At 41.7% G+C, this 20813-nt stretch overlaps 1 protein-coding gene across 18 annotated transcripts in view; it reads right to left on the reverse strand.

The window, feature by feature from the left end:
- The window catches only part of CAMK2G (calcium/calmodulin dependent protein kinase II gamma), a 202528-nt gene that overhangs the window by 44429 nt on the left and 137286 nt on the right, over positions 1-20813 (reverse strand). For 9 of the 18 annotated variants that reach the window (XM_066619030.1, XM_066619024.1, XM_066619019.1 and 6 more), the window contains exons 8-13: positions 20147-20230; positions 19338-19432; positions 17773-17895; positions 17457-17540; positions 16848-16890; positions 5492-5554 (exon numbers count right to left, since the gene is read on the reverse strand). In XM_066619030.1, the coding sequence (XP_066475127.1) occupies positions 5492-5554; positions 16848-16890; positions 17457-17540; positions 17773-17895; positions 19338-19432; positions 20147-20230 (492 nt within the window). The remainder of the gene's footprint in view (positions 1-5491; positions 5555-16847; positions 16891-17456; positions 17541-17772; positions 17896-19337; positions 19433-20146; positions 20231-20813) is intronic. The other 9 variants (XM_066619032.1, XM_066619027.1, XM_066619022.1 and 6 more) reach the window with 1 other exon arrangement.

A 20813-nucleotide genomic window follows, 5' to 3' on the forward strand; every position in this document is an offset into this window, starting at 1 on the left:
ATCCCCGATTGGTTTGGATTGTACAACAAAGAAGATACTCTAAAATATGGTGCTGAAGCAGAATATACTAGGGTTGCAAATAAGCCCCTCCCAAGAGACCACTAAGAGAAGGATTTTTAAACAACTTATTGCACTCCTTAAAAGCCCAATTGAACATAAAAAAAATTAAAACTGCACAAAAATTTGGCACAACACTAGACCCAATACACTTCCTGCATGATTCAAGACATTTTTAAAAACCCAAGGCCAGAACAACAGGTTACGCAATCAAGAGACTACACAAATACATTTGCAGAACATAACAATAGCAGTATTTGAGTTTCCTGCTCACTGAATTGAGGAGTTAAACCCTGAATCCCAGACTGCCCTGAAAACAGACATGGCTTTATGGAAGTGCAGCGTCCTCCCCCTGAACCCTTCTTTCCCGCAGGTCACTTTGAATTAAAAACAAAACCCCTCTTGAAATGGCTTTTGTTTGCCTATTTACAGGAAGAAAAAAAGAAAAAAAATTCTGCTTTTGTGTATGAAAGAGTGGCTAAAAAAAAGAACATCCAACAAGCCAATCTTTTCAAAACTACATTGCTCAATCACTTCATGATCCACTGCACTTCTCCAGACATTCTGCTGATTTGGATTTCTGTAAGAGCCCCTCTACACTAGAATGAAAATTCAGGGTAGCAAATCAGCAGAGGGAACTGCAAAATGGTAATAGCAGTGGAAGGAGTTACCTGCTGTGCAAATTTGAAGAGAAGTTATTGCAAGGCCAGAAATCAGATCTTTTGCACTAGTGTACATAGCTCCACAAAAATCAATGTTTTATGTCTGGAATTCATTATGGTTTTGCATTTGCAGCACAAACCAAGGATCACAGTTAAATGCAGCATGCTGGATGAAGATGTATTTGAGAACACCATTTCTAGGAGAATCAGGAGTTTTATATCAATGTCTCCCACCCCTGAAATAGTTGTCTTGCGGAAGAAAGCTTGACCTCATGAGGCCAATCTTAATGAAAACAAACAATGCAAGGAGAAGATTGGAGGACGATCCCTCTCTGAGTATTCATCCAGGCTAAAGAGGGAAGGGAAGAATAACTCTGGCTCCAAGTAATATATATGATGCATGTCATATATAACGCAGGTAGCATAGATGCCATCAAAAGCCATCTTTATATAGGCATGTGGGATGGCTGAGCTTCCTCTTATGCCCTTCTTTTTCCTAATAGCTACATACGACTGGTTAGGTTTGAAGAGAAATTTTTACATAAATGGGAGGGAGGCTTCTAAAGATTGTCTCTCTCTGCCCAGCTTGGACCTCATGACAGCGGTGGAGTTGATTAATTTTGGCCCTGACAAAAGGGAGGACCAGGGGAAAGGAAGGAGGCACAGCTTCAGGGCTCCCTCCCCACCCGAATTACCACAACATGTATGAAGACTTGTCATGCAATACTCTATCAACAAGGTAAGTTGCTTAACATTCCACTGCAGTGGAGTAAAGTCTCTTCTGTGCAGAGATGACTTTCGGGGCATCCATACCACCCACAGAACACATGAAGTGGATCTTAATATGGAGGTGTTGAGAGAAGAGAGAAAATGAACATGAAAATGGCAGAGCCCACAGTGAGGCTACAGGATGTTGAAGTGTGTGTTTTAGCATATCTGGCATAGAACTGTACTACATTGGCCTGAAAAAAAGACAATAATAATAGAAAAGACTATGCTTTTATAGAGAAGTGTTTCCATATTAAGGAGAAATGCAGGATAATGTTTTAAGAAACAACAGAGACAGAGTAAGCAACTTTTCCAGTTAACACAGAACTCACAGCTAGTTCTGCATTATCTTCAAGTGTGGCACTCACTAACAGAAACTGCAACCAAGAAAGGGTGATCTCAGCTGTTTGCAGTATCCTTTTGGTTGTATCAGAAATTATGCTCAGCTGCTATATAGAAAGCATAGAAATATTCACATAGTTGTAGAACAGCTGTATCTATCTCAAGGTAACAGCTTTCAAATGCTTCTCAATGCCTGAAAACGCCACATCAGCCATGCTCCTACTTGTTTGGAAGGAACTGAGGAAGAACAGGAAATACTGGGCATTGCAATAGATTAGGAACTGAACAAAAATTTATTTTTGTTCAATTTCCCTTCATTCAGAAACATTTTAATTATGAACATCATAGAAACGGATAGCCTGCATTTAGACTAGAACATGGCTGCAAAAGAGGGGGAGAGGATGCACTGGCAAGGAACTTTTCATTCAACTCCTGCAAAAATCTGCAAGGTACAATAGAAAGCAACAGTCAGAACTGCAAGGATATCAATGCCAGACAGAGCACTAGTTGGGAAACTGGTGGGCATTTTGGCTCCAATTAGTGTTCCACAGTTCACAGCATTTCACATACAGCATTATCCTGCTGCTATCCCAGCAGAGACAGAGAGTTTGCTGCTCATTTACGGCAACTCATGCAATAAAAACTGGTTGAGAGAGACTTTCAAAAACTGATTTATGGTACAGTGGCCAAAACACAAGATAGACATCCCAAGCAATGACAATCAGGACAAATATGCATGTTTGCTCAGTACTTTGACCTGCAGGTATCACTCAACACACTGAGGGGTGGGAAGACATACGTGGGATAACTGAAGTTAAGCACCGCACAAAGGCACAAGAATTGCTGTAAGGTAAATTGAAAGAAAAACCACAGGCCAAAATACACAACTTAGGATGAGAAAACAGCAGGAAAAACCCCAAAAAAAGTTGTTTGGAAGGGTCCTTTGCAGGCCAAGAAATGGTTTTTCCAACCATGCTTTGCAAACTCCCAGCCACAAGTTGCATTGCCATCAAAGCCTCACCCTCTCAACCCTTCCCTGTGTATAAAAAAGGAGAACTTGTGCTTTGAGAAGCCCTGCAAAATAAGATTAAAATGCATACTCACAATTTTTAGCACAGGAATGAATAACAGTGCCTGCAGGCTGTGCAAGACACTTCTATGACCAGCGGTTTCTGCTAGATCTCATTTTATAACGGAAACTATTCGGTGAAGATAAACTTGAAACCGTGAAGGCATGTGTTTGAAGAGCTCTATAGTCAAAGCAGAAGTTAAGAGCCTCACATTTCTAGTCTTTAAAATCTAGGATCCCAAATTGTATTCTCTAAGAGGGTCCAGTATCCCAAGGCAATTCAAGTTTTGTTTTTTTTAATGCATAGAGCTCTGCAGCAGAATTCTCTCTTCACTAAAGATGGCTGGAAGTTGGAACATCTTTGTCAAGGTCATGTTCTGCTTCCGAAACAATTTGCACCATCCCATTTTCCTGTCTTCATAGCCTGCTATGCTCTTTTCCTTCAAGCAATTTTCTCCCAGTTCAGTTCTGATGCAGAAGTAAACCAGGCTCAGGAGACAATTGCTTGAAGAAATAAAGTGCAGAAGCAGGGCCAGTTGAGCTCCCCTCATCTATGTGGACCACTTAATGTAAATAGTAGACCCTCCACCCTGCATTTATGATCCAGGCAGAAAGAAGAATACGTGTGCCTATCCATCATGTCTAGTTTGGCTCTCTGCTAGTTGGACTAGGAGATAAAGGCAAATACGAGCTTCTTGCAAGTATAAGGAAGTTTTGTGGCACCTGGCACCAGATTGCACCTGGAAACTTTCCTTCACGCATTAAATGAATGTGTATATGCCACACATTGATGTGGCAAGCTCCACCCATACCGTTTACTCTCATTGCCATATCTTCAACATGCATACACAAGGAAGCATGTAGTAACTTCAGGGGTTTAAGGCTACTGTTCATGCCATACATGGGGTCATTAATGTCTGGAAAAGGCTATAAAACTTTTGATGAATAATTCAGTTGCTCCTGGCACAATCCTTAAAATTAGCATGCATCCTGTCTCTCTCTTTAGTAAGCCTAGGAGTAGGTTTCTAGCTTTCATGATTACAAACCAAAAAGTCTGAAAGCATATTGAGTAATCTGGCAACTACTTTTAACAGAGTACAAATTCTGTTCATTACACCACAGTTGTCTTCCTGTGTGATTCTAATAATTTGCCCAGCCCGAATTATTTTCCCCAAAACCCAGTTTACGACAGGAACACTGAATCACAGAAAGTCCAAAATCTGCAATGCACACACACACACACCCCTCAAGATAACACACAGTGCACCCAGGAATAAGCATGCAAATTAAGTAAATCAAATAAGGGAGGAAAATAGGGAAGAGGATGAGTATTTTTTCATCTCCCTCCACTTACAGGATCACAATGTGCTGAGAGTTTGGGTGATATGGTGTCATATCATATGTCAGCCTCCCCAGAGCCTCCTTGCCTGGTGGAGCCACGAAGCCCAGCAGACAAGAGAACCATGGGAAGGTTGGGACCAGTCAAAAACTCTCAGGATAGGGTGCTGCATCTGAAGGGTTGCAAGGGTGCTCCCTCTATCCTTAAGCCTCTGAGGCAGGGGCTATTTTTGGGGTCACTGGGTTGCGTGAGACACAGTGCATTCACCTCAGTCTAAGGTGCTCTTGCCCCTGTGAATGGTTTGAAGGGCAAAGAACAGGAGAGGAAGTTCATTCCCCTCTTTGCCCCTAGAGCCATCACTGGAACTTTTGTTTAGCTGAATGAGATGAAAAGCAAGCCATCAACCAATCAAACGTTAATTCTTGGTTGACTGAGGCTTGTGCCTGTGTGCTGTACTCTACTACCAGGAATTATTGACTGCAAGATGTGTAACCCATGTGCAACCCTCATGTGCAACCCTCAAACAGCAGAAGTTTGCAGCACTCTTGCAGTTTTAAGATAAATTTTGGGAGTCTATCACGGACAGAGACCTTTCCGTACCCTGTTCTCTCTCTCCCCCTCCCCCATCTTTCCCACCCTCTACCCCTGAACATTCTGTTGAATTTTACAGACAGACCGAGCACACGCATTTTGGAAAAACAATTTAGCAACAGCAAAATTTGGCTTTTTGTATTTTAGAATTCTAGAGCCATATATATGCTCCTGCAAATCATTAACCCAAGTCTCTACTGCTCTTTCTTAAAATCCAATTATGTGGGAAAATAAGCCAATCCCACATTCTTCTAACAGGTCTCTTCACCAGAGCTATAGTTCATTACATGATAGCATTCTATTCTTGTCTTGTCTAGACAGTCTTCTAGCACGGTTATCTTCATACTAACAGGACATTCCTATACATATCTACTTAGAAGTAATTCCCATTGTGTCCAATGCCTCCAGATCTCATGTGCTGATTCACTGCAGGACTGTGTTAAGAACTCAACATGCATTCTTTGTTAGTAGACTCAAAAATCCATGTGGTTATGGTTCTGGGTTAGATGGAAACCTTGGTGCATGCCCATTTCTCAGCCAGCAAGCATGGATGGCATCTCACTGGGTGCACAAACACCGGCATGCTGATTTTTACTGACAGTGGAATTGGTGGTGGGTGGTTCTAGATTCAGGCACGCAGGAGATACGACTCATGCCACATACCTTGCTCAGCCAGGCCGGCAGCACTCATGGCGGCCGAAGCAGGGGCGGAGCTCTGCCTGCCAACTGATTGGACACAATCATTCAGTGGGAGGAGCCGTAATAAAGCAACAGAGGCCCAACAGCAACAAGAGAGCAAGGTGCAAGTAAATTAGTTTTAAAAGAAAAGTGGGAAAGAGAGAAAGGATCAGAGGAAAGAAACACAGTGACAGAAAAGTAAATTATTCCCTCCAAACATGAAGATAAAGCTACAGAAGCCAGCACAGAGGTTTGGTCATCAGGAACGGTATTCAGAAAGCTGCAGACTTAGCTGTAAATGATGTTTATGATTCAGGCTCTCAGACGGGTAGTTTTAAGTCAGCAAAGCAAATAAGGAAGGCATTAACAGAACAAGAGGTTGGTTTATAAATATTGTAACATTAAAGAGACAGTAATATAGATGTTTGGGGGATGGAGGGTACTACAGACTTATTTAAATCTCACTGCAATATTTTGTATTAAGATGTACCAGATATGAGCACAACAGACACACACATACACACGTTCACTCTAATGAACCTGCAAATCTGGGTTTATGGGTACAGCAGCATCTTCACCTGCCCTGGGTGAAATATGTGATAAACTAAAAGTTCAGTAAGTGGATAGCAGAAGTATTTGAATCAAACTATTAAATTTTGATATACTTTGAGCTGTAGATTAATAATGTTTAAGAGTCAGATTTATCATAACTCTCTAGTAGAAAAATAGCAGGTTGCCTCCTCAACATTCAGGTTGCTTCAGCCCAACCATCCACCCGGCCTGAAATGCATTAGGACGATACCATCTGTTCAAACAATTACGTTACCCACTTACTGACTTTATTTTTCATTTTTGGATACATGATGTCTTCAATTAAAACAAAAATAAACACACTCAAGAAAAGCAAGTTTTAAAAACTGTAGCTTTCTGATAAATGGTCTAAAAAAAAACCAATCCAGAAGTCGTGCAACAATCGCAAAAAAATTCATACAAGAATGAAGAGTGTCTACATGTCCACACCACTGCCGAAAAAATGTTGCTGGAGCAGGGAAGTATTTTGTGCCTTGGTAGCACTAGCTTTGCAAAGACACAGTCACTCAACATCTATGTTTAGCACAACGTCAGGAGGAATGGATCTCAGGGGCACTAGCACATGCTGGATCCTATCCCCATTTTCCTGGCCTGACACTCTCCCTTCTTGGACTTCTGGTGTAATTACAAGGAGACCTATGGAAAGGTTAGTAAAAATATTTTTACTTATCTCTCCCAGGCAGAATGGTCTCACACACACACACACACACACACACCACTACCACAGCATGCAGTCTGTGTTCTGGCAGTATGCTGTTGCATCACATAGGATAGTGGGAGGATAGGATTAGGGCAAAACAGTATTAAGTTGTTCTAAATACAGGAGTGTCTTTCCTAGCATTATTTAACTAAAACAAATACTATATTTAAAGGATGCACTCAGAAAGACAAACACAGAGGGAACTCAGTACAGCAGCTCTGTCTTGGGGATAGTTCACACTTGCAGGTTCATCACTCAAAACATCAAGCACTTGCAGCATCAAAAGATAAATTTCATTTGTGAATGTACCAAAAAATGATGAACTCCACAAGCAGACTTTTCACCTTTCTCATCATCAACCCTGACACAATTTTCAGTTGATCACAAGTTCACACATTTGGTCAAGAGTGGTCAGCTTGAGTCATCATGGTGAGATATACATGATGTATATGCATGTGCATGTATATGCATTGCTTGGGCACAAGACTCAACCAGAGTGAACAGGCCATGGAGCCCAAAGAAAGCAATTTTTGTTCACATGGTGAAGAGTCTGTGAGACTCACTCTTGGTGTAGTGTGGTGTTCTTGAAATTCACTAGAGCTAGAAAAGACCGGAGAGACCGTCAGTAAGGGGACTTTTCGGTCCTGTAGCCATGCATTGGGCTTGGGGGGCATGAGTCTCTCTACCCAATATTTTCCTGTTTTCACACAAACCACAGGAGTATCTTGACAAATTTCCTGGTGGGGAGCACAGAGACCACATAGATGTCAGGAAACTTCATCCTTGAACAGGCTGTACTAGTGCATTCCCAGACTCACAGACATGCACCCCTAATTCCTGCTTGCAAACATCAGGGCTGGATCAACTCTGGCATAGCTGTTATTCTCTTTCCTTACATCCCACAATTTAATACCATATGATTGCAGTTCCAGCACAGGGAATATCTAGAATTTTGTGAAGAGTATTGTAACTATTTTTAAAAAGGAACTCAGGAGGAACAAGAGTTAAGTGCCCAGAAATGATTTAAAACATGATGCATATTTAACAGAGATAATCAAAAAGCATCATGAGCATAGCTAGAATTCAGCTGAGGAACAATTAGATCTTGTAAGTTATTATTTTATTATTAACAGTATTTATATACCGCTTTTCAACTAAAAGTTCACAAAGCGGTTTACAGAGAAAAATCAAATAACTAATGGCTCCTGAACTAATAAAGATAAATAAGACATGGGGGTATGTAATGGATGAACCAGAGATTCAAACTTGGTTAGCATCAGCACAGATGTTATACTGAATAGTGGTTAAGGCCAACAGGGTATTGGAGGGACAGCAGATGCATTAGCATGCAGCTCATTCCTGATCTCTGAACCATGGTTGCATCTACATTAGACACACAAAAAATCTGGCACAAAAAATAAAGGCCTTTGAAATGTTTAACTCACTTTGAACTAGACCTCAACCAAAACAGAGCCACTTGGTGAGTTCATCTCAGAGTTGAGATTAACTAGGGAAAACTCATTCACTGCTCTGTCTCTTAGCCACTATGCTACAAACAGCTCTCAACTCAGTTTCAACCCAGGAGTGCTGATAAGAATATGCTCAATTGCAAACAATAGACAATCCTGCCTCCCTGAATGCACCTGTATGACTCAGGCATTTACAAACATACTTGTCCCATTCACATTTTATATTTTTAAGTGCGCACTTAATTTAAGGGCACAATTTTAGGCTTGCATGTCATCCCTCTCAACTGTATCATGCAGGTAGTATACTTCAGGCGGTACATAATGGATAGCAAAAATAAAAATAAGAGCACCTAAGGAACAACTTTATTAATTATGTTCAAGATCTGTATTGTGGTACTAAATCTTCAAGGCCTTAAAATGTTCTCACATTTTAGAGCTAGCCTCTAAGCTCTGGATTCTATACTCATTAGTACTGTCTCTGGGACTCTAGTTACCGTACTGACACCTAAGTAGAAAAGTTTCATTAGGGTTTTAGGCAGAACTGGGTGTATCCAGCACAAAAAATAAAATAATTCTGCATCAGGGCAACTCAGATTCTACAACCTATACATATTAAGCAGATTTGCCCCCACTCTTATTTTGCAGGTCACTGGAACCCTGCTCTCAATTGCTGGAAAGCATAAACAGAATACCTCTGGCTTGAGTCCACCAGTCATTGCACATACACATCGAAAGCACATGGATAAGCAAGGGTAACCTGCTGAAATCCTCTTCAGTGGTTTGCCTGCACTTGCAGTGGTTTGCCTGCACTTCTGCATAATTATGGCTTGTGCAAGGTTCTCATTTTAGCGAAGAGATGCATGGAGCAGCACCTGTAAATTCTATCTGATGACTATGGATTCTGCAGTTTCAAGTTTGTGGAGCAATATCTGATACATTGAGGGTATTCAACAGCCAGAGTATCTACACACTAATGATAAACAGCAAGCTCTGCCACATAGTGAGCAAGTTAACCAAATGCTAGATTTAATATATTATTCTGCCTCCATGGATGAAGTCACATGAGCATTCAGTATTCTGTGTAACGAAGGCAAGAGGAACACACACCCAAAGAAGGTCTCATTTCAAGTCAAATACCCAGAGTCATGAAAGAAACATGAACTGAAATTCAACTACATATTGAGTCTCTGGTGCTGGAATGTCGTTCCATGTACTCTGGCAAAACAAAACTGACCAAACTGTAACTTAGAGAGATCCCAACCAAATTAAAGAAGGAAAGAATCTGAAAAGCAAGCACCAAGCATGTATGTCAGGTGGAAGACCTGCCCATTTCCCCTTTGATTGCTCAGCAACAGTAGCCTCTCTGGTTTGCAGAAACGTGGCACTTGTCTATACATGTGATCGAATGAAGAGATAGCATTTTAATGCAATAGATGGACTAGCACCACTTCAGGCTGCAGATGGTGCATAATATGCTTCCTGCAGATTAAAAAAAAAAAACAGCTAGCATAGCAGAAAGGTTCAAGGTCTGACTGTTCTCTTTCGTATTTTCTACTTGCAACAGGTTTTTCACATAAGGGAGCATTCAAAACTAGGATCCACTACCTGCAGCATGAACTGCTACAACCCATTTCATCAGTTCATCTCTTACCACCATTTTCTGCTGCATGTGTAGATAGGCCCAAAAGAGTCTCTGGGAATTATGGGTCTGGTTAAAGAATGAAATGGTTGGGAAAGGGATAGGAAGAAAGATTAAATTAACGGTGTGGTGGGCAGTTTGAGTCATTCTGTGTCAAGAACAACAAGATCTGTCACATGAAGTTTGTATCATAGTTATGGATTTTGATGAAATGTTGCAGTCATTAACGTACTGAAATGATACTTGGATGAAAACATCCCAAACAGTAAGTTTCTCTACTGGGGGCACACTCCTCCAAAAAGTATGTTTTGCTTCACTGTTGCCATTGAATATTCCATCTACAACAATCATTAATGGCTCATTTTGAAGTTGAGGGTCTCTTTCAAATACGTAGACAACTGTGGTCAAAATCAACAGAAATACAACGGTAATGGATGGTCAAACATCTTGAAATTTTCTGAAATTTCCACACCCATCGTGTCTAATACACAAACCCAGCAATGACAGTTGCTATATTGATTCATCTACTAGTGATAAGTTTACCCTGCACATTTCAGTGTGTTATTCTCATGCTTACACAACGTTTTGACTAGCCAAATTTCAGAAAAATATAAAAGTCCCCCTCATCTGTCTCCCCATCAGTGTTTGAACAAGTTACTATGCCACAGTGTTTCTCAAACTGTGGGTCAGGACCCACTAGGTGGGTTGCGAGTCAATTTCAGGAAATTAAATTTCATGTTAAAATTTAATATGCTTTTAACAATGATAGTAAATGGGACTTACACCTGGGTAAGTGTGGGTAGGATTGCAGTCTAGGATTGTCAAAACAATTGCTAATGATGTCACTTCTGGTCATGACATCACTTTGGTTGGTCCTGACATATTCTCATTCTAAAAAGTGAGTCCTGGTGCTAAAAGTTTGAGAACTGTACTACAGTGTTCAAAGCACAATTTTCAATAGTTCAGCAGGTGCTTAGCAAATCTAAGAAAAGACAACCATTTTTTTAAATATAGGGGGGGGTGTGACTACTCAGGGTGTGTTTTCATTATTGCTAACTACTGGGAACACACAGTGCAAAGAAGTCTGAATACATAACTGATGGAACATTTATGAACAAAAATCTGCCAAAGCATTTTTATTTGTGTTTTATATCTCAGTCACTTTGGAATAAATATTATAAGCCCAATCCTACTTTCTAACGGCGATGCAGTGGCAATGTAGCCCCAAGGTTCCCTTACCTTGAGGAGGCCTCCGTGACTGCCTTCCCCACCACAGAATGCAGCATGCACCCAGTTGTCACAGTTGCATCGGTGCTGGAAAGTTGGTTAGGATTGGGTTGCAGGTCTCCATATGGACTGCTAATGTAATGCACTGGTTTCTGGTAAGTGAAGTAGGACGGCTGAGCCACAGCTCTAACCATTCTAGAACATTCCTTCGCTCTGGGCACTAGCTGAGATTAAATTAACAATGTGGGAAGACAAACAGTTTTGATGCAGAAAAGACAGTTGTATAATTGTGCCTAATGGATCTGATGAGTCTCCATATAATTATATGGCAGATTATTTCCCTACTAAATGATGAAAATACAAAAAGAAGAAATATTGAGGGAATTCTGAAATTATTCTGCTTCTCAAAGAATACAAAATAGAGGACTCTTACAAAAGATGTCATTTATTTTAACACTAGGTGGTGCTAGCCATCTTATTCCTGAGAAAGGAGAAAAAAATAAGCCTTTTCATAACAGAAAAGCCCCATATACTTTGTTAGACAGTCCATAAAACAATTTGGGGCAGACAGGGATACTGGCTTCTATTTTACGGGCTCAGTTCATCATCACCTTTAATAACCTTCACCTGGGATCCATAGATGGGTTTGAGGAGGTCTGTAAACCAGGAAGAAGAAAAAATTGTGTGCATATTTTGATGCGCATTTTTTCCTGGAGAGGGGGTCCATAGCTTTCATCAAATCTCTAAGGTGCTTGTGACCCAAAACAGTTAAGAACCACTGCCCTTAATTATCTGGCCCAATGTTCTCCTCAGGGGTTCTGCTCCAGGATCTCCCATCGGGGTGCTATGTGTGGCTACTCTGGATAGGGTCATCTTACAGGTGTCACAAATATGAACCTCATCCCACAGGAGAAAAATGCACAACCCAAGGTCAGAGAGAGTTTTATTTTACGACCAACCAAAAGTAAAACACAACAAGCTTTCACATTCTCAAACAGATGGTAAGCAAAAGTATGGGGAAGGAAAAAAGAGGGGGCAATTGAAGGAACCCCATCAGTCTTCAGGCTGTAAAAGCTAAAGTTGGAGTTTAGGAAAACTCTTCCAGAGTCAGCCTACTAAAGGTGGAAGAGTTTCAGTTCAAACACAAGGCTTATTAGTCATTTTTTTTTTTTTAAAAGGCTACCCCCCAATATTCTGGAAACAAAGTCTAGAAGAGGTTTACATCGTTCAACTCCAGTCTCCAGTGCTAACAGGTTCCTTCCAAAGCAGAGATCCGGGGGTGGAGGGGATCTCAACTAGGTGGATAGTGTATTCTCAACACAGGAGAAAAATTAAGTATTAATTATACTAAGCTCAAGTCAATTGAAGCAACATATGCAGCAGGTTTATCTCACTTTTTCCTGATGCTTTTTAGACACCTGGCTTTGAGGACCCTCTGACTGCCTTAAGTTTCAGTTTTTCGCTTCCTTTATGCTGCTGATCTGATTATAGCCCTTGCCTGGCTTCAATGTTTGTTCTTTCTTGATGCTGCAGGTCAACAAGGACTCCAAAGCAAACCACAGTGCAGACCCTCAAGCTGGAGCAACCCTTGCTGTGCTTCAGTATCAGAAGGATTCCCCATGTCAAGTGGTACTCCTCGATCACATGAGCATCTTTTTCAAGGAATACAGACCAATCAGGAATTCAGAGTTGAGCAATTCCATACTTGGTAGACTTCCATAACAGAGTGCAGCTCACAAACACAGAAGAGTCCTCCTTTAGGGCAGTGGTTTTCAAACTAGGGTATCGCGACACCCCAGCCTTGAAGGCCCTGGCCTCTATCCCCTTAAGGCAGGGGTCTCCAAAACCCAGCCCAGGGGCCAGATGCAGCCTGCAGCAAGCCTCTATCCAGCTTGCAGCCAACCCCTCGCCTCTGGCCCACTCGACTGGACATGACCAGAGCTGTGCTCTGATTGCATCTGGAGGGTGTTCTGAGGGCCGGAGAGGCCGAGTGAATGAGCCCACTCATTCATTTATTCATTCATCTAAGTTCCACCTCTTATTTATTTATTTAAATTTTATATTTAAATTTTTTCCCGGCCCTCAGCACTGCGATAAATATTTCATGCGGCCCTCTGGCCAAAATGTTTGGAGACCCCGTCTTAAGGAGTGGGGGCAGCAAGGAGGCAGGGAGGAGGCAGCAATGCGATCCCCAGGATCGCATCACTAACAGGGCTGCAGGGACTGGGATGCACTCACCAGTCCCCACAGCAGCTCTCCTGGTGTGCAGGGAGCCCTAAGCGCATGAACATCTAGGCTTCTGAAAGTGAAAGTGGAGCAATTGCACTTGTTTTGCGGAAGTGGAGTGCGATTGCTCCAGTTTCACTTTTGACAACCTGGGGAGCCCTGCAGACGCTCGTGCAAGGCTCCCTGTACCCCAGGACAGCTGCTGCAGGGACTGGTGAGTGCATCTCCCTGAGAGTTTGAAAACCACTGGCTTAGGGTGACAAAGTTGGCTTTATTGTACTCACAAAAAGACTTAGAGGTAAGCCTCAGGAAGGGCTAACAGGCAGTTTACCATTGGCTCCTTATATCACCATCCACTGGCCCTTATATCAGCATATATGGCTCCACTGGCCCTTATATCAGCATTGACTAAGAGGAACCAAGGGCCAAAAGGAATTGTGTAAAGGTTTACTGTAGTCATTCTCATTTGGAGAAGTAGGAAGTTGCCATAGTTTAAGACAGACTACAAGGCTCCAAAAAACGGGCTGGGAGCTGAGTGAGTCAGCAATCTGCTTCCCACAGCATATTAAGACTGATAACTTACTGAGATATAAGACTACATGGCTATGTTTCCGCTTTCATCAGAATTTCCAAGAATCTAAGAGCTACTTTTCCTGGGGTGGTGGCTACACTGCCTTTTTGCCCTATTTTTGACTTATAAGGTAAAGGGGGAAAGCTCTTCTTAAATGAACTTGACCCATCCAAGTTGGACAAACATAACAGTCTGCACATGATTATCAAGGTCACGGAGAGATAAGCTAACAAATTCATAAAGTTCAGAGTGTATTTTCTCTTTGCTTTCCTTTGAGCTGTGAAGCTCTTTTCACTAGCATGTCCTCCTAGTGACATTTTCAAACACAAAGATAAGGAAAAGGTCCTCCTGGTCAGTTGTCATGCGTATCAGGAAATGGGGAATTAGCTTGGTTTGCATGGGTTTGCACTCCAAGCTTGGTTTCTACTGCTCTCTCTCTCTCTCTCTGCTGTTTTAATGTTGCTTTGTTTTTGTTTTAAATACTACATAATGGCTGTAATTTTAATTTATATTTTGTACTTGGCCACTTTGAGCACCAATTTTTTAGGTGTAAAGGAATGGAAAAAATGAATAAATAAAACATACATAAAGGTAACAGGTGCAGTCTAGAAACGTATTAGATGCACTTAAGATTAACTGAAAAAGAATCAAGATTTAAAAAGCATCAGCTGTCAACTGCACACCATATACACAAACACATGAAATGGCAACTGCGTGCTAGACAGTGTGCCCCCAATCTAGAGAACATGCAAGTCCCATTGAGTTCAAGGGGACTAGAGTATACTTATCTGACTCCTGATGTTACAATACAAGCATTACTGCCCACTGTCTGGGCTCTTTAATATCCAATCAACACAGCAGTGAATTTCCCAATTAGTTCTATGCAATTCCAAGACTGCAATCACTAGATAATGCAGCTAAACACGTTGCTATACCAGCAGAAGTTCAAATTTTCAAATGCAGGCAACTTGGCACATCATGGGTAGCCCTCACTTGGTAAGTTCATTGTCTGGGGTTAGTGCAGATCCCATATTCAACTAGCCCTGTTGGTTCAGAAGTTTCCTTCTAGGGACAGAATGGAGGAGAAACATGTAACCCCTTCCTCTCAATCTCACTGCATGCAGAGGTGAGATCAGGAAAAGCGCCTCCCAGAATGAACTCATACTGTACTCCTCCTCCTCTCCTACAGCACTTGCAGTTCTGAAGTTTAAGAACTGAGACCATATGATAACCCAGAGTCCAGTTTCTTGCCACTGTCACAGAATATTTTGTTTCCACAGGCATTACCTCCTCTCCCAGACTGAAAAGGTATGGAGGGAGGAAAAGGTTTATTACTAGAGAGAAAAAGAAAAAAGGCTATAGACACATTAAAACATCACACCTGGATGAGGCTGATCTAGTGCCTGCTACCAGGCATGTCATTTAACAGCAAGTAACAAAAATATAAAAAGGCACAATTTAGTCGATAGTACATAAGAAATACATGCAGCTAGCCTTACGAACAGCCATTCCCAAGGAAGGTAAAAATGCCACTTTTAAAAAATTACAGATATTTACATTTTCTTCCTACCTAAAGTTTGGGAGAGAAATAAATCCCACTTGGGACAAGATTATGTCAAATCTTCATGAAAGAAACTGCATGAATGCGTGAAGCACCTGTGCAAAAAGATCCAAAGGAAGGGTTTTCCTCTAAAGTAGCATACCCATCCTCCCAGCAATATTCTACGAACAACAAGTTACCAAGAACATATTGTGGAAAAGAAAACATACAAGATTCCACTTCTTTTCAGTCAATGAGCCACATCTATCAAACCAACTGGAGATCTAGCACTTTTGCAGTAACATTACCACATAAACACACTTCCTGGCCCAAATGCTGCTGGTTCTAGGTAAACTCACAATTAGTAATACCTAATTGAAAAGAGTCAGCAATGCCTGCACTCTGGGAGCATACAGGGAATACTGACTTTAAAAGGAGATCTTAGGGTAGAAATGTGTAAGTATAGGTGTGTCCCCCATACCTGCAGGGAATCCTTTCCAGGCTCTCCCTGGGATACAGAAACTGCAGATACAGGGGATCTGAGGGCCTCCTCAGCCATTAATGTTGTTTATAGGCTTACCGCTGTTAAAATGTTTCTTCCTTTTACAGGTCACTATAAGCATGCAAGGTTATAGTGCATGCAGGCAGCCTGAAAGACTAGATTTAATGCTAACAGGAAGCAGGAAGTTAACCGCTTCCTGTTCAAATTTGATCTAGTCTCTTCAAGCATTCAGGCTGCTTGCACCAGCAGTAAGCACCTAAGCAAAGTTAATGGGCATGGGGAGTGTACCCCTCCCAATTCGTAGATACCTGATTCACAGATATGGGGGGGGGCTGCCCGTATACCAAAATAAGTTTTATAATAAATGAACTCCTCCCCCTTGGTACTTAAGAGAAAGTTGCTCCCTCCACTGGAAAACCTTGGCACCTTTATTTTAGTAATAATTTTTAAAAGTAAGCCCAGCTTATGGCTGTGAATGACAAGCAGATTTGAACATAATTTGCCGCTCCATTTTTTCCACTAAGGAATCTTGTTCTTGCACAAGATTATGCTCCCACTTTTAAGCTGATAAAAACAAGCCTGTCACCACATGAAAATGAACTTCTAATGGAAAACTGAATTGTCCATCCCAAAGATGAGTGCAATAAGTGTCAACTGATGGATGACCCAATTTTCAAGTAAATCATGACTACCTTTCTGACCCTGAGTCTTTAATATGCACAGTGATCACATTGCATTTTCCAAACAGACATGTACAGATTCTTCTACAGCTAGCTTAAAAGATGGCCTGCCCAATTCTTGCATTTAGATTCAGATTTGTATTAAAAAAAAGAATAAGAAAGCAGGGTAGAAAAGGAGAGAGGAGGGAATACTTACCTGAAAAATTCCGAGACACCAGCATTGTTGTGAGGATTGCACCCTAAAAGAGGCAGGGGACCAAGGGAAAGAGAGAGAGAAAGGAAGAGAAGTTGAATAGGGTAGCCCATTCATAGCCAGCCTCTCATTGGACAGATGGGATATCCATATAGGAAACAGGCCTTCAGCGGGCATTCTGTACCATTCTAACAGACCTTTTTTTTTTTTTTTTTTTTTTTTTTTGCTGCCTCTAATGCATTTCAGTACAAGTTTGCCAGAGCTGAGAAAGGCAAGCCTGGCGGGCAACCACCAAATAAGTTTTCTTCCACTAATTGAATTAAATGATATAAAAGCAACAGTCTGTCCAGTTTATTTCCCTGAATATTTCCTGTCTTGAGCAAGCAGGAAGTGCCCACCACACCCCAGGATCTAAGGCCAATCCTGATCCCATCTCAGAACAGAAGTACACTGGATGTCAGATTTGCAAGGAAAAGCCCCTACTCGAAGCACTCATGGAGATAGCACAAACCCAGATCTCCACATTGTATAACACAGCATCACCACCCTCTCACACACCAAGCTGAGGAAGCAGAACACTATCTACGCATTCCCTTCAAACCACAAACCCACCTTAAGTTTTCTTCTGGCATTGAACTTTCTCAAGCATTCCACAGTTTCCTGCCTGTGCATCATGGAAGCCACAGTGGATCGTTGCTGGAAAAAACAGGGAATATTATTAGATCTTTAAAAAATGTGCACTTGTGTACGCAACCGCCACCACAGAGAAGCAGGCATAACTAGGGCTGCATTGAAGGTATTTTCAAAAAGCTCTGTTTTGGTTCAGTCCTAGGGACAACGTGGACACTGCTCACATAGGATAACATAGGAGAATGACACTTCAAAGTGCCTTCCACTAAACTTGGAATTGGGGGAAAGAGATACTTACACAGACCCATGGGTGTTTAAGAGCCTGATCTGCTGTGATGCGTTTTGCTGGGTTTATTGTTAACATCTGATTGATCAAGTTCTTTGCTTCTGGAGTCACAGTGTCCCACTCTGGAGAAGGAAACTAGAAGCAGAGGAGGAGAGAGAGAAGAGAATTCAGTGCATGTCCTCCACCTGTTCTTGTACTTACACTGCTTATTCTGCCCTGCACAGAATCATACTAACATTTTAACTCTTAAGCCAGAAACTGTGGCACACACAAGAGACCTTTTGGAACGGGTCTCTCTAATGCACCTTTCTTCTCCGCCAGTACTTGCATGTTAAGATGCAATCATCAGAACTGCATTCTGCAAACACATCAGGAATGGCAGATTTTCAGAGCACAGAACTGTAGGCACAGTTAAAACCCTGGAGTTTTCAGTGATCAGATCACTAACTTGTCTATCTGTTCTGTTTTTTAAATAGTCTATCCTGCCTCTACATCTAAAGAAAGACATGGTAGTGAATTACAGTCTCCTCTTTCCTCTCACAGCATATTTCTTCAGGGATCAGGTTTACTCATGCAACAAATCTGATCCCATGGACCACATCTGGCAGGTGCAAAGAACAGCAGAGCCAGCATAAGCTATTCTGATCAACTTCTGGTTTGCTGCTGAACTGGGAAAAGCTATCATGCAGATACACCAGTAATACCCCTGAGATAGCTACCCTTTTGCTGGCATAATATAGGTTGCAAAGATTTCAGTGGTACAATAATCTGTTCTAATGCTACAGAATAAACTGAAAACAAGTCTAGCTGTAAGCTAGGTCGTGGCCAAGTCCCATGAGCTCTACAAGATCAAGAATGGAAGAATTCCTTTAGCCATCTAGAGGAGCATCTCTAGAATGACTCAACCAGTTCTACACTATTCTATAGGTACTGGACACACCTCTGTAAGTAGAAACTCTAGTTACTAAGGCTGCATAGCCAAGTATGGATAAGGCTTTTTCACCTGACACCTTCCCATCTAAGCTCTTCCTCATCATTATCCTACACACAGCAGCACATACAGAAGAATAAAATAACCATATAGCACTGACTACCACATCATTTATCTAGATCAGGGGTGCCCAAACCCAAGCCCAGGAGCCATTTGTGGCCCTCTGGGACCCCCAATCTGGCCTACAGAGAGCCCACAGTCTCCAATGAGCCTCTGGCCCTCTGGAGACTTGCTGGAGCCCACACTGGTCCAATGCAACTACTCTCAGTGTGAGGGCCGACTGTTTGACCTCTGCAAGCCAAGGGCTCCCTTTGCTACTTGCTATTTCACATCAGTGAAGTGGCAGCAAGTGCAAGGCCTTTTATATCGCAAGACTTTCATTCATTCATATAAGCTCCATCGCTAATATATTAATTTATGTAAATTTATTCAAATCTTAAATGTTAATAAATTTTTTACCCAGCCCCCAACACAGTATCAGAGAGATGATGTGACCCTCCTGTCAAAAAGTTTGAACATCCCTGATCTAGATAGACTTATTTCAGTTAGCTAGTTGGAACAAAGCTTAACTTTAAAAGGTTCTTACATCATAGGCTCCAGCTTTGATCTGCTGATAGAGTTTGTGCTGATCTTCATCCCAAAACGGGGGATACCCCACTAGTAATATGTACAGAATAACACCTGGAGGAGAGAAGAATTGCCATTACACTAGCTAAAGCCAATTAACCCAGCTGCCCAACACCACAATGTAATCTATCCTTTAACTATGGATGGCAGTCCCCTCTTTGCCCCTCCTTGGACAGATCCAGTGTTCCTTCACTGTTATGCCAGTATACCTCTGTAATTAGATTTGCTGTAATTAGATTTGCTGTAATTAGATTTGGAACACCTGGAGTTCACTTCTGAACTCAATACATGGGACATCAGAAAACGCTCATGACCCCCCCTTCAAATACTCTGACGGCCACCAAACCTCAAGTCCCATGTGCTTTGAAAATCCAAATCTAAATGAAACACTGGTCAACAGAGGTGCAGCCCATATGTGATGGTCTCCTCTATATTCAGCCAATTGTAAGAGTGTGAACAGTCAGTTTTCTGCTTCTCTTAATACTCGGACATTTCCTGTCTCTTCATGATCAACAACAAAGTTTCCTTTCCTCCCTCCTTTTCTAAACCACTACTGTTGAATATAAATTAATGGAATTCACTACAAGGTGTGATGAGGACCACTAACAAACTATGATTAAGTGGTACAATTCATTCTTACATGCCACTTTGAGCACCAGAAACGCCACCAACCAATTGTTTTAACAAGCAAATGGGGGCCAGAAGAATTCTTACAGGTTATTTTCAATACACATGCAAATACAAACCATTTATGCCAGGTGGTCTTACCACATGCCCATATATCCACTGGCTTGCCATAAGGATCTTTTCTTAAGACCTCGGGAGACAGGTAGCCTGGAGTACCAGCAAACCCTGCCAAAACACAATTGCAGAATCAAACTGGCACCTGAAAATAAAGCCACCACACTCACACAAGAAGGCTAGTACAAAATTCAGAATGATCTAAAGCCCATGTCCCAGCCATAGTTTAAAAAAGAAGCTAGGATATTCAGACAAAAGACATAAAGAATGAAAGGTACCAGGCTGCAAACACTATAAAGGGGATCATTCCTTTAGCCCCAAGACCTGAACTCCCCACACCACTGCCATATTCCATTACTATAACCAATAACCCCAAGTGTCCCCCACAAGGGGGTAAACAGCAGTAGGGGAGCATCTTCATTAGGAAAACAGCACTTCAAGGAAAAGTTAACCCTTCCAAGGTCCCAATCCAAATTAGGCCCACCTGAGACTGCTAGAAAGGAGATTCAATTACAATCTTTGATGTCTTGCCTAGTTTGGCCCTCAGCCCAGGCCTAGTTGCAGTAGAAGGCAAGAATGAATCTCAGACTCATATACTCTCTCCACATTTAACCTTTAACAGCAACCAACTCTGGGCCTATACATACACTGGGCCTATGCGAGTAGACTCTGTTTGTACATAGTGAAAAGAGGG

Source organism: Tiliqua scincoides, chromosome 3 (assembly GCF_035046505.1).
Source record: "Tiliqua scincoides isolate rTilSci1 chromosome 3, rTilSci1.hap2, whole genome shotgun sequence".
Classification (NCBI taxonomy): domain Eukaryota; kingdom Metazoa; phylum Chordata; class Lepidosauria; order Squamata; family Scincidae; genus Tiliqua; species Tiliqua scincoides.